This window comes from Oreochromis niloticus, linkage group LG3 (assembly GCF_001858045.2).
Source record: "Oreochromis niloticus isolate F11D_XX linkage group LG3, O_niloticus_UMD_NMBU, whole genome shotgun sequence".
Lineage (NCBI taxonomy): Eukaryota > Metazoa > Chordata > Actinopteri > Cichliformes > Cichlidae > Oreochromis > Oreochromis niloticus.
Window position 1 is genome coordinate 71,889,816 of NC_031967.2, and position 17,359 is coordinate 71,907,174.

The 17,359-nt window shown below is 39.3% G+C and overlaps 2 protein-coding genes across 3 annotated transcripts in view; one reads left to right on the top strand and one right to left on the bottom strand.

The window, feature by feature from the left end:
- Positions 1–235: 235 nt before the first annotated feature.
- On the top strand, positions 236–7,783 carry LOC102081574 (uncharacterized). The gene is made up of 8 exons (XM_019357134.1): positions 236–406; positions 1,749–2,123; positions 2,222–2,329; positions 3,223–3,549; positions 4,324–4,656; positions 6,394–6,723; positions 6,894–7,229; positions 7,337–7,783. The coding sequence occupies exons 1-8, from the start codon at positions 343–345 to the stop codon at positions 7,426–7,428; spliced, it is 1,965 nt and encodes a 654-aa protein (XP_019212679.1). The 5' UTR covers positions 236–342; the 3' UTR covers positions 7,429–7,783.
- Positions 7,784–13,024: 5,241 nt separating this feature from the next.
- The window catches only part of LOC102079798 (uncharacterized), a 113,002-nt gene continuing 108,667 nt past the window's right edge, over positions 13,025–17,359 (bottom strand). Inside the window, exons 2-8 of one of the 2 annotated variants that reach the window (XR_003218976.1) lie at positions 17,107–17,148; positions 16,761–17,027; positions 16,438–16,677; positions 16,156–16,359; positions 15,437–15,562; positions 13,689–13,791; positions 13,025–13,119 (exon numbers count right to left, since the gene is read on the bottom strand). Coding sequence is in view for 1 of the 2 variants with exons in the window: in XM_025905390.1 (XP_025761175.1) it covers positions 14,807–14,829; positions 15,437–15,562; positions 16,156–16,359; positions 16,438–16,677; positions 16,761–17,027; positions 17,107–17,148 (902 nt within the window). In the remaining variant the exon portion in view is untranslated. Of the gene's footprint in view, positions 13,120–13,688; positions 13,792–14,660; positions 14,830–15,436; positions 15,563–16,155; positions 16,360–16,437; positions 16,678–16,760; positions 17,028–17,106; positions 17,149–17,359 lie in introns of those variants that run through there. The other variant, XM_025905390.1, reaches the window with a different exon arrangement.

Sequence of the window (17,359 nt, forward strand, 5' to 3'; positions counted from 1 at the left end):
CCAATTATCACTAATCTGCACAGCAAAATCTACAGTGTTATAACATAACAGATTAAAATTTCCGATTTAAAGCGGGACGTCTTAAATGTGCAAATATGTTATATAGGTTTTTACTTTAATTAATGCTTCTTTCATTCAATGAGTTTCATCTTCTTCTTTACTGGCTGAGGCTTTTGTGAACACTCCTCTTCCTCCTGCTTTTAAAAAAGTGTTTCCTCTTCCTGAATGAAAGCAATCCAGAGGTGTGCTGTGTAACATGGAGAGCAGCCAGATAACGCCTGTGGCTTGTTAGCAGGATTATTTAATGTCTTTGTCTGTTCAGGCTGAAGATTTACTTTTTAGATGTCTACTCTATGTATAGCAACACTATCCAAGACTTTGGATTTGTTTGTGATCCTCCTGTACGGTAAGAAAAGCTTCCTTTAGACACACACACACACACATAAACATACACAGACACACACTGGTTTTGCTTACAAAAACAGTCAGACAGGTTTGTGCATGTTGATCAGGAAGATAAGTTATCAAATGCCACAGGCTATTCTCGCATAGTTAAAGCCAAAAGAGGGAATTGTTATTTGTTTTAGGACCAAGTGTATGTTTGCAGTAAATTTTACCATAAGAAGTATGTAAATGAGACAAAATGGAATTCTAGTCCTCTTATTATTTATTTATTTTTGGGGAGGGAGGGGGGGGGGGTTTGAAAAAATTGTGGGACTCAAACACAAACACACTGAAAATGAGTAAAATGTAAAGTCCATCTGTAATCCAGGCCAGAGTTATGAACAGGTAAGGGGGAGAGATGACAAACAAAATATAAAAACGGGCAAGAGGTCCACACACAAATGGCATTACTACAGACAGAAACCTCATAGCTTCATAGCTTGTAACCTCACTTGTAAACTTGAACACTTGTGAGCCGTCCAGCATTTTAAACTCCACATTTTCCCTCTGTCACCAATCTCGCCTTAACAATAATCTGGACTGCTCAGAGTTCTGAGCAGCAGGTTTTTACTCTCTCCCACCAAAATTCACTGAACCAGCAGCAAAAGAAGCAGCAAACTACGCTTCACATTTGATAAACATCGTCATGAATTCCTTCTTACTTTTGCTGTTTTGCTTCCACCACGATAAAATCCCACTTCATGCACAGCTCTCTCTCTCTCTCTCAGTGTTTCCCATCTAAAAATCTGTTTTCTTCATTATTCGCTTGCGCACAAGTCTACCGTTGTTTGCAGCGCTGTCGGCCGCTGTTTTTTTAAATTCCTTTTAACGGCCCAATTTCTGCCGTTCAATAGGCTACTGAACAAATTTAAACTTTTTAAATTTTTTAATAAATTCCCAGACCAGGAAAATCGCCTCCATGTTTTTGCTGTGTTTTATCCTCAGTTACAGTTAGACATCTGCTGTGATGCTTATACCTTTGATAAAGTCTCGCAAGTGTCAGCTTTCCTTTTATAGATATAAAAATATGAAAATGTACTGATGCATGATCTAAATTATAATATTTCTGCCTGTCTGAGGCAAAATTTCCCCGATTCAAATTAAATCGAATTGATTCTAGAAATCAGTGACGATACCCAGACTTAATCACTATTACTGTCACTGCACTTTATCGAAATATAAAACATCTTGGTGTATTTTTCTACATATAGTAACCATTTGCACAGAATTTTGTCTTTTTTGAAAGCCAATTTTTATATTGATTTCCAGTGTGTGATTAATAAGGTCTTTGTCTGTGTCCTCAGTTTCCCAGTGTGCATCAGGTGTGGAGGTTGTAGAGGGGGCGGAGTTTGTTCTCCTGCCCTGTGAGTTTCCCACTTTTGAAGAAAAAGAATCCACAGCTGTGTGGAGTCGCTATGATTTCAATCCCTCCACAGTTCACCTGCGTCGACGAGAAGGCGATGACCTTCAGAACCAAAATGAGCAGTTCAGCGGCCGAACATCCATGAATCCCGACGCTCTGGAAACTGGAGACCTCAGTCTCACTCTGAAAAAGCTTCAGCTGTCTGACAACGGCAGCTACACCTGCACCGTCCACGAGTTTGGAGTTGAAGTCAGTCAGTCAAGAGTGGAACTGCAGGTTCAGAAGGTCAAAGTGGAACTGCAGGTTAAAGGTGGAGGTCAGTGCAAAGAGATTCAAAATCACATGGAGTGTCACAGAGTGTTAATGATTTTATGTTAACATCATGTCATTTTCATGTTTTCATTGTGTTATAAGTTCCCATCAGTGTCACAGTGGCTCTGGTTGTCCTGGCTGTAGTTGCAGCTGTCATCATCTCTGTCATCGTGGGTGCTGGAGTTTACTTCAGACACTATTTTAAGGAAGGTATGTTGTGTGTGTGTGTGATGTGTTTGCATTGTGAATAAATGCATACAATTATTGAGCTCATTTAAAAAAAAAGGTTTTGTTCCATCTGCGAATTTAGCAGTTGATTCAGTATTAGTTAGATTAAATCTCCACCTGAGTTACAGACATGATGAATCCAAAGCTTTAGTTAAAGATTACATCAATTCACCTCGTGTGTCTTTTTCTTCACTTTTTATTGACCTCAACAGAAAATTGAATGATGTAAAGATTTATAACTCAGAAGATGTTAGAAATAAAAAGTCCAGTGGTAAGAGAATTAAACTTCACACTAGAATCATTAACAGACACTGGATGCTGTTGAATAGACAACTTAGTTAGTGAAATGAAACATTTGCCACATGGAAATTAATAGTTTGTCACCTTGTCAACTTATACTGCTTGTCTTTAGTGTTTTTGTGGGTGTTCGAGTTTACTTCAGACTATATATATAATATATATACATGTTGTGTCTGTGTTGTGGTTGCATTGTAAATACTGAGTCATCTCTAAACATTAGATTTATTTTATTTTACTTTACTTGAGCTCACAGTGGTTTATTATTATTATTATTATTATTATTATTATTATTAATCTATTAGTTATGTTAATAGGTTGTTTTAATTGTCTCCTTTCTTTCAATAAAACATGAACCAGTGTATCCCCATGTTTCATGTCTTAAGGAATCCTCCAGCTCATTTTACTAAACTGACTCCTCTCTCTCATTTAGGAGCCTCCCTGAGGACAAATGGCAGCTATTTGTCTAGAATACTAATTGAATTACTCTTTGCTCCCCTCATATATTTTACATGTCAAACATGGGGGCTTTGACAGACTGTGTGCACATATCATTATTTATTTTTCTTACTTCACAGTCCCACAGGTGGATGTGGATTCGGGGGTGGAGTCTGTTCAGCTGCCCTTTATAACCACAGTTCACCGACGTGAAGATGCAACTGTAGAGTGGACTGACAGCTCCGACAGGATAGTCCACGTGTATAAAAACGGTTCTGACCTCCTTGAAAAACAGCACTGGTTTTACAGAAATCGAACAATGATGAGGAAAAACCTGCTGATAGCTGTGGACCTCAGCCTGACTCTGAAATACCCGACAAACAGAGATGCACTCACCTACACCTGCACCGTCTATGACAGGGAGGAAAACATCCTAAAGAAGAAACAAGTGAAGCTCTATGTCAGAGGTGAGTGCTGTAGATAGAAGATGAAGATGGTGAGTCATGAATTGAAGAGCTTGGTGATAATCTGTCCCTGAGGTGAACAGGACTTGATGAGTACAGTAAGATCTTCTAGTTTAGGTTTTTCAACCATTACTTTTTTATCAGCTCAAACTAAAGATGTGACACAAGTCCAAGAAATTGAGGAGTTTAAGAGAAATTTTAAAAGACGTCATTTTTACAATTAAAATAATTTGGAATGAAAATATTATAATGATAATGTTTTTGAGTCAATGTCAGCCTGAAATCTAGATCTAGAATTTTGAGGATCCTATTTTTTTGAAGGAAACTCACATGAGCTTCTTCTATTTCCCTCTTCTTAAAATGAGTCTGGACCTGCAGAGATGAGAACAACAGTTCATACTAATCTACATGTAGATAGGAGATATTAAGTAGGCAAGCTCCCATGACAGTCTATTATCTTTTCCAGTTTGGGTCTAGGAAGTGAAGATAAAGACAGATGGCACCTCTTTCTACAAAGTTGAGGGGTTTTTGGTTCACAGTTTACAGAGCTTGACCTGGACTGTGTGAAAATAAACAAAATGATAAGTTTCTTCCCATAATTGATTTAGGAGACCAAATAGAGACACCAGTCTCTGCTCAGTGAAGCAATGGGACAAATCCCAGGCTGCAGCCAGTCTTCGGTTTTCAGTGCAGATGTTTCATTTTATCCAACCAAAATGTTCTCAGTGCTGATGATGCTGTTTTCAGCTCATTTTGGTATTTTTTTTCTCCTTTCAGTCCCCCTGGTGGAGGTGGAGCAGGGGGTCGAGTCTGTACAGCTGCCCTGCAAAACCAAACTTCATCTGCCTAAAGACAGTAAAGTGGAGTGGACCTGCATTTACATCCGGACCACAAAGGTCCACGAGTATGAGAACGGGTCTGACCAGCTTGAAGAGCAAGACCACTTTTACGGAGACCGAACGAAGATGAACAAAGACCTGCTGAAAACTGGAGACCTCAGTCTGACCCTGAAACACCCCACAGATGGAGACACCGAAGTCTACACCTGCACCGTCTACAGCAGGGAGGGAAACATCCTGCTGAAGAGAGAAGCGAGGCTTCGAGTCAATGGTCAGAATTAAAAGTTATTTTTATAGCAACAAATAACAACAACAATTGCATCAAGGCACTTTACAAAGATTTTACCACTGAAATATTACTAGCATTTCTAGTTATTTTCCAGTGATAGAAAATCAGCACTGCTCAGCGTTAGTCAGTGTTAATCGTTAACACTGACTAGGTTACTGTAAATATACTCAAAAGAGTGGACACATCAAGGGCGTAGACTTGGCATGGACGGAAGGGACATGTCCCCACCAATAACCAAGAACTCCCTGAAAGGCACAGCCAATCACATTATCCATATTCGTCACATGAGGTAGGACTCCAATAGAGAACGTAATTTAACTCTTTCTGCACCGCTGGGTGAATGAGACGCTGACAGATCGTTTTTTTTCTTTCTATTGGGTTTGTTTTTCTTTACTTGAAGAGATCAAATTATTGGTGGGGACAATTCAATAATCACTGGATATTGGTGGGGACATGTCCCTTCCGTCCATGCCAAATCTACACCCTTGCTAATGGCACTGACATATTCATAGGGTTAATCTTTCAGACAAAATGTCATGAGGTAGTCATGATTTTGCAAATATTCCACCTTGTAGTGCAGTTTGCACAAATTGTTTTAAAAATGTACTCACCCTACAAACATTACTGATGAGTCAAGATCTGCACAAACTGAGAGAAACACTGAAGCAGCTCCACATTTTATTCTTATTGTCATGTCCTATTTGTCAGGTGACAGAAGAACCAACACAAAGCTCAGAGAGTAATGGTGATACAAGATCATGACTGGGTGGTTCATGACTGTATTTGAAGCTATTTTTATTTTTGTATGATACCTGATTTATATGGAATATGGCTGAAGTAAACTAAAGCCTAAAATACTTAGTCATTTGTTTAATAGTAATTTAACATTATATAATTCACATATAAAACTATGAATTGTAATTTTAAATGGTTTAAAAGCATGTAGAATAGGATATGTAGGCAAGTATATTTCTCCTTTTTTTCCCTTTTTTATCAAGAATCAAAAACAAAAAGTAAAGAAAAAGAAACAGGGCAGGGTTCGGTGGTTGAATCATCCGTCCCCACCAATGCCAAAACCAAATCTACGCCCTTGGGACACATATTACATTTTGCAATGTAAAGAGTTACCAACATAAAAAGGTATAGTATTTATGGCTTTTAAAGTTATTATCTGCAATACACTAAAAGTAATACTGTAAGTAAATAGTGTAGACATGCCTACTTTATACACAAAATGAGTTGCGATCAGGAGTATCTGTACTTCATTGATTTGATTGATTGCAATCTGTGTGTTACATGAACACACAGATTGTAGTTTTGGGTAAGTTTAAGGGTCCAAATATGTATTTCACTCAATGATATACAGATTAATTTACAACTTTTGTATATTGTTCGTTTTCTGGATTTTATCTTGATAATTTGTCTCACTTTGTTAAAATTAAACTACTTTAATTCTTTCTTTGTGTGCAAACTAAATGAGACTAAAGTGGACTGAAGACAACAATTCAAAAGAAAAGAAGAACAACCAATATAATACATTAATTCTTAATTAAATTATTGTAGTTTGTATGTATTGTTGTATGTTTCATGTATCTTTAGGAAATCAACACAAGCAAAGACAAATATCATAGTTTGAGCCTAAAATTGAATATTAAGGTTCTCTTTGGAATCATTTAATAAAACTGCTGCTGTGTCATGTTGTGTTTGTTGTCCTCTCAGTCTGTCAGGTGGAGGTGGAGGAGGGGGCGGAGTCTGTCCAGCTGCCCTTCAAAACCACAGAAAACCTGCCTGAAGATGCTGAAGTGGAGTGGTGGCGCTATGAACCTGAACCACCGAAGACTGTTCACAAATATCAGACCGGCTTTGACCAGCCTGATGCACGAGACCAGCTTTTCAGAGAGCGAAACGAAATGAGAGACGACTCACTTAAAACTGGAGACCTCAGTCTGACCCTGAAACACCCCACAGACAGAGACACGGGAAAGTACATCTGCAGAGTTGAGAGCAAAAGGATCAAGAGAAAGAAAACAGTTCTGCTCAAAGTGATAAGTCAGTACAAATACCTATGAAATATTTGTTAGTGTATTTGTTTAAAAAAATAATAATAACAAAAATTAAATATAAATATCAGACTGCAGTATCTATAAAGAAGCTTAATAAGGTGTTTTCTAGATTCACTGCTGTCTGTACAGCTCATGTTGTGTTTGTTGTCCTCTTAGACTGTGTGCTGGAGGAGGAGGAGGGGGCGGAGTCTGTCTGGCTGCCCTTCAAAACCACAGGAAACCTGCCTGAAGATGCTACAGTGGTGTGGAGACGCATCGAGCCTGTACCATCAGTGTTGGTTCACGTGTATGAGAACGGCTCTGACCAGCCTGAAGAACAGCACGAGGTTTACAGAGACCGAACAAAGATGAATGAAGACCTGCTGAAAACTGGAGACCTCAGTCTGACCCTGAAACACCCCACAGAGAGAGACAGTGGAGAATACATCTGTAATGTCTGCAGCAAAGAAAAAAGTATTTCAAGAAAGACCACAGTGCTACTAAAGGTCAAAGGTCAGTATGAAAATGCAAGTTTTCTCTTGTTGTTTGTGTGTGTGTGTGTGTGTGTGTGTGTGTGTGTGTGTGTGTGTGTGTCTGACTGTCTTGTGTCTCCTCTGCAGGGAGAGTTCAGGTCCAGGATCAAACAGGGGACATCAGGAACAGAAGCAGCTCCATTGATCCGACTCCTCTGATGGCTGATCAATCAGTTTGACTTCTCTGCTTAGTTTAGGATCAGCTTTTAGTTCAAACAGAGATAGAAAAAATAACAGTTTATCAAATAAGTCATTTTTATTTAACTATGCAAAACATTAAGAACAAATATTTGTTATAATGGGTAAAGCTAGTTAAAGAAGTTTTAAAGATGTTTTGATGTTTTCAAAATGTCCTGCAGTTAAAATTAAAGTCCCTTTCTCACGACTACACTTTAAGGAAGGAACTGGGGCACACCAGCCTGCATGGCAGAGTTACAAGATGAAAACCACTAGTCAACAAAATGAATATGAATGCTTGTCTCAATTTTGGCAGAAAACATTTTAATGATCCTCAAGACTTTTGGGGAAAAAAACCCTGGACTGATGAGTGTGTCTCATTACACACTGCCTTTTCAGAAAAGTAAACCCCCTCCCCCATATGTATACCTATGTAAAACATCATATGCTAATAAACTTATGCATAGTCATGTAACCACAATAAAGAGCTGTGTTACGAGGGAGCAGACGAGAGCGACTGGGGTCAAGCAAAGGAACGGCGTTTGTCATAGTTCTCTCCCTCGTGCAGATCAAAGCGTTCTGGTTTGTGTCCAATGCTGTTTGCTGTTGTAGTAGAATTGTCCAGACCAATCTAGACCCATCACTGAACAGACTTAATTTTAAAAGAAGTATCAGCTCAGTCAATGAAAACTTCCAACTGATAATACTCATCATACTCATTCTCACTCCTAACTTGTCAAATGTGTGACGTATGGTCAGGCTCCCTCTGCTTCACTTATCAAGGGTCCTCTTATTGAATACTATAGATCTGCCTAAACGTTGTTTTTTGACGCTGCGGAAGAGCCTGTTGTCCGTATATTTATGTATTTCCGAAATCACACTGTAGTGACATATACTGAACACATTAAATTATATAATGTAAATGTAGCAGATAAATTAATTATAGGCTATTACTTTTGTATCGTCCATTTATGGAGGGATCAGAAATCTTAGCCAGGAGACAAGTAAATATATCATGTAAAGAGTCTTTTTCAGTCCTCGGATTGTAACACTACAACATCCTCAGTCTGTAATCAGAGAGTGTCTATTTGACAGTGACCAAAATGTCTTTGGATAGTCTTTGTGAATGCAAAAAAAACAAGGGTGTTAGCTGGCCAGCAAAATAAAGAGAGTGTATGGCACTGAGTGCGGGCGTGTGTGTGAGTACTTCGGTCCAAATACTCGAGGTCAGGAGGAATGGATGGCAGCCACCAAACCTTTAATGGCACCAGCGAGACAGCACAACAACAAGACAGCACAGCAGCGAGGCGTCTGGCAGGAGAACGAACAATAGTCTTTTTTTTAAGGCTACTGCAGAAGGAGATATTCCCCGCTAGCTCACCCAAGCTTGCTCTCTGACACAGCTACAAGCCATGTGAGCTCATAGCCCCTCCTGCTAGGATGTACTACCCCAGTCGACTGTCATTAAGCAGCCGCAAATCAATAGCAACAAAAAACCTCAAAATCATTGAAGAACATTTTATAACTGAACACCCAAAATAGATATATACATATATACTGAATATCACACAATATCAGATAACCAAATTAACACTGGGTTTTAAACACAGAAACAGTAGGTGTAGGTAACAGCTGTTACCTTTCATATGATCCAAGGTGTGAAATCAGAGTTTACATGGAGAGGCCACTGAGGATTACTGGACACTTACAAAGGAACAGTGTGGAATTTTCAACCTTTAGGAAGATTTTTCTCAAACAGCCAACAACAAGGGAAACATTTAGCAGAGGAAATGGACTAAGTGGACGGTCCAGGACCAACCAGTGTTTACTTTCAGATAAACACATTCAAAAATCTCTGGTTGAAAAAACAACAACTAATTTTGATGGAGAAACAGGACCATTTACAATCAGACACGACTGTATATGTTTCACCTGCAAGACGTGTATACCAAACTCAAGCTCAGTTTAGCTTCAGGTAGCTTGCTAATATAACACACTGTCTTTACTCCAGCTTGGCACTAAACTTCTCTCAGGTATTCGCTTACTATTCACTTATTAAACCAACTCTTTAGTGGTCTTGCTAACAATGCTAATGACTGAGGTAAAGTTAGCGGTTTCACCTTTGAACCTACCCGTGCACGCTAACATGATGCTGTGGATTTAAACAGATTTATCTACTCTGGTTTCAGTCATTATGCAAATGTACTGTTTATAAGGTTGGGGAAACCTGCAGTCAGCTGAGACTGAAGAAGTCACCCTATGAGTGACGAAACGTTTCTCCCACTGAAAACGCTACATCCAGATGAACAGAATCAACCTTGTTGTAGTGGACACACTAGTCCACTCTGAAACGTGATTCTGTCCCCTGGTAGTAAGGTCTGATCAGAGACGTGGAATGATGTCACAGTGTTGAACAACTTTATTTATAACGAGCCCACATCGAACACACACTCTTGCTGGCGAGTAAGGATGTGGTTCTTTAATTATTACAAATAAGAAATAACATAAACATCTGTTTCATTGGTTCAGCATCTCTCACATTCAGTACTTCAGTGAACACCATACCAGATCATGCATGGACAGAAACAGATACCATGGAAGATATCATAACGTCATAACAGGATCATAGTCAGTTTAGGATAGTTGTCCCATTTGTGAGTCGACACCTCCCTCTAGTGGACACAATTGCTTAATCACATGCTGCTATGTTTACACAAGGGTTATTAGCAAAAACAGGTTCATATGCTAGCACGGTAACAACATCAGGCAAAATCTTTGTAAACATTAATTCTCCACAACAACTGAAACAGATTAGAAATGAGGAATATCCTGTGAACACGGCTACTACTGTCGCGTGATCAGAATATTGAGGGTGAGAACAAAACAACCATAGTGTAAGCGAGTTGGTCAAACAGTTGATTTTAATGAACACACGTGCGGGGAGACCATTACTGCACACAATTGGCGTGGATCTCCACCCAAAAATACACTTCAGATTGCTTTTATAACATCAGGGTATTATGACGCCCCCTCTTGCGTTTACAAGCACATAATTTGCATCTTAAGAACATTATTTGCCTCTTCTACAGACACTGATCAATTTTAAGAGATAACTGCAGAGACAGGAGTTCCCCTTTCTGGCATCCTTTTCCAAATATGGTGATGAGGTCCCCATGGACTTGTCCTCCTCTTTGGCCCATCTTCTGTCACCTGTTACTAGGCAAACTCAAATGCAACAAGAAGCTGAATACATTCAGGCCTTTGCTCAGCTACTATTTTACTGTAACAATATACTCAGCATATAAGCTTTTAAGATTATAGATTTAACTCAACGATTTAAGTGGTTCTAACTGCACCTGTAATAAACATATTAATATTTGATTATGATAACCCCTGTAACACAAATTATCACATAATGCCAGCAACTTCAATAAATGCTTGGATGAAATGATAATTAATGCAATGATAAAGATGATGGTTATGTAAAATAATCCCTGTAATTCCACACTACCTACTTTATTTCTACAGCATAGCTGTTAAAATAGAATAGAATGTCTTTATTGTCATTATACAGTTGTACAATGAGATTCAGAGCAATAAATAGTGTTATGTATATACAATTGGGTTATTGCACATAGAATTTAGTATTGCATTGTATTCTTGATGTCAGCTGAGATGAGGACACCAAGGAACCGGAAGGTGTTGAGTTCCAACTCAGCTCATGGCTTATAGGTGTTCATTCCACCTCAGTTGTGGGATGAACAGCCTGCAGAAGCTGTTTTTGTTGCTGTTATTTGCAGGTTTACGTCCTGTGTGAGTCTCAGTCTGCTCATGTTTGAATCATCAAAATAACAAAGCATACGAACTCTGAGAGAAATTAAATTAGATTAAGTGCAGATAACGGAAAATTTGTTTACAACAGAGGAAGTGAAGACTGCGTAACAAAGGCTGGTCAGACAAACATTTAGTACATGCAGCTAGCAGCTGTGGTTTCCTGAGTGAAAGCTGATATCAGATGAAAAGAGGTCGTCTGATATCTATGCAAGTCATCATGTTAAACTGGGCATGAAGCTCCAACTCTCTGAGTCAGTCCAGATTACATGATGGGAGATACGAATGATGTGTGAGCAGAAAAACATACAAACTATTAGTGAAGCAAATTAATCACAATACAAAATCACTTTCATCGTCCTACTTTACATTTTCTATTCATTCCACAGGTATTTGTACATTTCAGTTAAAAGTGTGAGCTGACATATAAACTGAAAACATTTCTACTAATTTCCTCTTCACAACTTGACAAACAAACATCAAATAAAACAAACTAAGAGAAGATGAGTGAACTCTTCCTCTCGTCTATATGAAACATGAAGAGATTTCATTTTAGAGGAATCATCAGCTCAGTCAGTGAGAGCATCCAGCTGCTGAGCAGCTCACACTCTGTTACTGTGTTATAAATCTGTGATAAATGAGTGAAGGACTTCAGTGTTTGACTCACCGAGGAGCAGAGACACAGATGTAATCTTCATGTTGCCAGGACGACGACTGACAGCAGAGTGACATCCTCAGCTTCACCACTTCCCTGTTAACACCATCAGCTCGTCACGCTGCTGCTTCTGGACCGTGAGGACAGTAAATAAACTGCATGAGATGTATTCACAGCAACTCTAAGGAAACAGTTCAGTTCATAACTGCAAAGTTTCAGAGTTTGTGAGTAATGTGCAGAAAGCTCATTTTGATTTTTGCTCTTTTCCATGAAATGACTAAATCAAGTTTGTAGAGAACAGGAAATAAGACAAACTATGCAAGAAACATTGAAACATCATCACTTTAAATAATCAATTTCAAAAACACCATCGGTGATTACCTTACATGATACTCCATCCATCCATCCATCCATCCATCCATCTTATTCTGCTTCTCTGGGGCCGGGTAGCCAGGGCAGCAGCCTAAGCAAACAAGCCCAGGCCTGCCTCTCCCCAGCTTGTCCAGTGAAACTTCCCAGGCCACTCGAGAGACATAATTTCTCCAGCATGTCCTGGTTCTGCTCTGGAGACTCCTCCCAGTGGGACATGCCCGTACCATCTCAACTGGCTCCTTTTTATGGAGGAGCAGCGGCTCTACTCTGAGCACCTCCTGGATGGCTGAACTTCTCCCCCTACCTCCAAGCGAGAAGCCAGCCACCCTTTGGAGGAAGCTCATTTCCGCTCCAGACTGCTCCACACCACTCCAGTGTGGTCTTCTGCTGCTGTAGCCCATCTGCTTCAAGGTTCATCGGGCTGTGAATTAACATATGCTCTTCAGCAGACCTTGGTTATAATGAGAGCAATTGAAGCAGTCTGTCCATTCTCCTCTGAGCTCAGAGAGCTGCTGTTCACTGGATATTTTCTCCTTTTTAGATCGTCCTCTGTGAACACCACAGATGGTTGGTGGGAGCATCCCAGCAGATCAGCAGGTTCTGAAATACTCAGACCAGACTGTTACATTCAAAGTCTCTAATGTCACCTATTGTCATCATTCTGATGCTCAGTTTGAACTGGTGTCGTCTAGGTTGATTCTGTCTATGTGCCTTAATGAGCTGATTTGCTGCCATGTGATTGACTGATTGGATATTTGCAGTTAGGGTCAGTTGAGCAGGTGTACCTAATAAAGTGGCTGGTGGCAGGACAGTAACAGTGTTGATCAGAGTGGGTCTGAAAGATTTTCAGATAAGAAATGTTCTTCAGTTTCAGGATGACTGAGCTGTGTAACTTGTGTCAGTGTGATTGTTTTTATTGACCTCTTTAATGTTTCAAAGTAAACACACAGATTTACCTGCTTTAATAAAAGTGTTGGTAATATGTTAAACATAAACTGGGCTATGATCACTGTCGTGTTTGTAACGTCAGGATCTTTGTTCTTCTGATTTGTCTCATGCAAAGGTTTCACTTAAAATGTTCTCCTTTCTTTTTCTTCACCTCTAATTAGGATTTCTTTTTGTTATTAACCTCATTACTTGGGAAATTGTTTAGATCACTTTCTTTTTGGAAATTGTTGTTTTGTTTAAATCTTTTCAAACAGTGCAGTGGTCATCATTTGTTTTTACTCACAGTCTGAGCGAGTTCTAAGTTTGTTTAAAGACAAGAGGCAGGTTCTTCTCCATCCTGTGCAGAGATGGAGGAGTGTGGTTTTAGGGATGGGATTGAGGGTCGGTATGGTAGCCAAGAAGTCAAAACCCAGAGTAACAGTAAGAACCTTTAGTGTATTTAAAACAAAAACAAACCTGGTCCTCAGGTTTCCTTGACATCCATTTCTAATGTCCATTTTGCTGCTTCCCATCTGTTCTGCTGAGTCATTACTTTCATCACAGTCTCAGGTCCGGAGATCTTGATAAATCAGAGATTTGTGTTTATTTACTGTTTAGTACAATTTTCATGTATCTGTATTTTACTTGAGTAGTTTTTTCCTGACTGCTTTTTAGTTTTACTGCCTACATTTTTAAACAAATAGAGATGATGCGTGCTAAAGTCGTGGGTTAAAGTGGAACATATTTTTTATTTATTTATGTTTTTTTGTCCCAATCTGGAACCACTGCAGGTGCCCATAAGTTGCAGTTGCGGTACTTTAGCATCTAGCTAGCCCTGCTGAAGAGGAGCGAGCATAAAGGGACGTTTTTGAAGTGTTTTTTTCAACTTTTATTTCAGCACAGATGTTGAATCAGTACTTCAGTTTACAGCAGTTGTATTTATTTATCTTTTGAGCACATGTTGAAAACATCCTCCTCACTTCTCAGCCAAAAGCCATCTCTGCCTCCAGCTCGTTCAAAGAACTGTCAGACTGTCAGAGGTTCAAATAGAGAACATTTGACTGGCTGCCTCGTGGATATAGAAGTGATTAAAGTTCTTTTTAAAATAATAATATTATATTTTAATATTATTAAAATATTATATATGTTGTTGTGTATCTGCAAGGCTTTCATTTGGGAACTTTAGCTTTATGTTAGACTGGTGCTTTGAAATTCTAATGACCTCCTATCATGAAAGTTTATGCTGAAGTTTAAAAACTTCTTTCAGTTTGTGCTACAACCAAATGCAAGACCTGAAAAATCATAAATCAGTTCTTTAGAAAGTCATTTGCTTGGTATTAAACCTGCTGATATAAGGCCAATGAGAAAAACAACAGAAGACTCATTAACAAGACAGTTTTATTTAAACAAATTTTAATCAGACAAAGAAATTAACTGAAAGTTCATCTGTCAGTTTCTACACTCATTTTAAATGAGTGCTTGTTGTTTGTTGCATATTTGCTGCTATGGCAACTCAGTTTTCCTCTGGGATTAATAAAGTTTCTCTGAAGAGACAGAAAAAGTCCTTTTCCTTTAAAAAGAGGTTGGACAGCCCATCAGTTACTTTCTTCTGACACACCTGAAAATGAGAGACCCCGCTGTGAGTTTTTATTGTTAATTAATTATGTGTGTCACCAATATGTTGCACAACACTGAGGCTTGAATAAGAACTATATGTGGGATGTGATTGGTGCAGAACATCAGGTGTCCCAGGCTATCATTGACCTCTTTTTAAACCGGGAGAATGTGTGAAGGTTGATTCTGTTTATCATCAGGCGCAACTTTGAGACTGAAGAAGTCACTTGGATGTTTCTCCCACTGAAATCGCCACATCCAGGTGAACAGAATCAACCATTTAGAGTTTACCTACCTGGATGGTTGAGCATGCATCAACATGTGTGAAGAACTTTTGACATGAAAGGAAGGTTAGAGTTTGGACTATAAGTAGCTAAAGCCGCTGGGGTTAGAGACGGCTTTTTAAGTAACAGTTTAACTACTTCAGACTTGAAGGCCTGTGTAGATGATTAGTAGAGATAGGTTTACCATATTTAAGACTGAAGCATTAATTAATTGCAGGAATTTGAGGAACGGAGATGTCATTGAAAATAAATAATGTGTAAACATTAACTTATATTCTCACCGATTTTATCTTTTACCAGCTTGTTAGATAAAAACTGAGTGTTTACCTGCAGTGTTTGTCCTCAGACTGGAAAAAACAACATGTGACTGGATGATTGAAATCTTATTGGCCTTTTTTTTTAAGGTGAGACCCTCGTAGACGACTTTCCTCAGAAGTGATGGCAGAGTTCTTCCTGCAACAATGAAAAGAGACAAGAACAAAGAATATAAGACTGATTCAATAGACTCAGGATCAATGATTTTGATTAATTAAGTGAAACTACGCCCACTTTAACCTTGTACACATCATTTTAAACACCCGGGACAACCAGCAGATTCAAACCCTCTTATTGTGATATCAGATGGCTCACCACTGTTCCCTTGTGCACACTGGTATGTGAGTATAATACATGAGATAACTCTGAGAAATATCATTTACCTGACATACATTTATAACACAAACATTTCTTAAACATTTTAAAAAAAAAATTACATGTGAAGGAAATTTGTGGCTAAATGCCCCTGAAAAGATGAACAATAGAATGATTTCATTTGTGCAATGATGATAGGTTGAAGTTTGGGTCTCTAGAGCCAATCAGTGACCTCCTACATATATCTAAGGTGAATATTTTGTATTTTTCATGTAAATAATGTTTCCTTGAATCACACAATGAGACACAAATATGTAAGCAAACATTTCAATATCATATGTTACAGGATGAGACAAAAAGGTATTTCACCAATGTTTCATCACAAGCTCATCACAAGACGTTGACACACTTCATACCTGTTTGTCTCCACCATTTCATCAGAACTACAACCAGAACCAGATCCAGAAGACCCAGAGAAACCACAGCAGCGACGACTGGGATGACGAAGGGCTGGAGAGGAGGAGGATGAAGAGAAGGAGAAGGTGGATAGGAGACATCAATCTCTGTTGTTGTTGTTGTTGTTGTTGTTGTTGTTGTTGTTGTTGTTGGAGGAAGAGGACCTGCAGGACAGATGAGGAAGTGGATTCAGTAAATTTATCATCAGCTTAGCAGACAGGAAGTAATGTCAGTGATCTGACCTCTGACCCTCAGAAAGCTCTGAGGAGATAATCCAAACTCATCAGTAGAACACCAGTAGAGACCTTCATCAGACTGCTGCACGTTAATGGTGATGTTTTTCTCTGATTTAGGTCTAACAGGACGTCCATTACAGTAGAAATAAGCTGCGGCTGTGCCACCAGTTTTTTTCTTACAGCGTAGAGTGACATCACTTCCTGTGCTCACAGGAAGTGCAGGGATCTCCAGGATCACATGTTTATCTGAGGAAAAGACACACAGAGTGATGTAGAGGTGGTATAACAGTGAGCTGTTAGTCTGATGATGAAATGAACGACTTCATTACCTGATACAGTGATGTTGACTTCTTCACTCTTCTCTCCAGCTTCACCTTCACACCAGTAAACTCCACTGATTGGCTTGAACTCATCAATGAAACAGGATGAACCATTGAACCTCCCGAAGCCCCGCCCACCTGCTCCACATGACTCAGTCCCACTTCCTGTGTCCCTCTTCACCGTCCATCCATCAGAGCCCAGCTGACCTTCACATGTCAGAGACACTGAGGCTCCTGTGAAGAACTGCTGCAGGTTTGGACTGACGGTCAGAGAGACTGGAGGACAGACGGACAGTTTCTATCAGTGTTTACACTCAGTGTTTGTCCTGGACCATGGTGCACTGCATCTACTCACCTGCAGAAACAGTCAGTGCAGACAGCAGCAGCACACACACACCTGCAACAGGAGGTCAGAGGTCACTGAAGGTCAGAGGTCATTTAAAGAAACTCTGATGTTATAGTCACATAGTTTTCTTTCTTTCAGGAAACTTTCTAATTTCCTGAAGTCTCTGCATCATTGAGTTATTCAAGTTGAGGATGAAAGGAGCTTCATCGTTTCTTTTATTTTAACACACACTGGACCATCTTTATGAAGGACGATACCATCA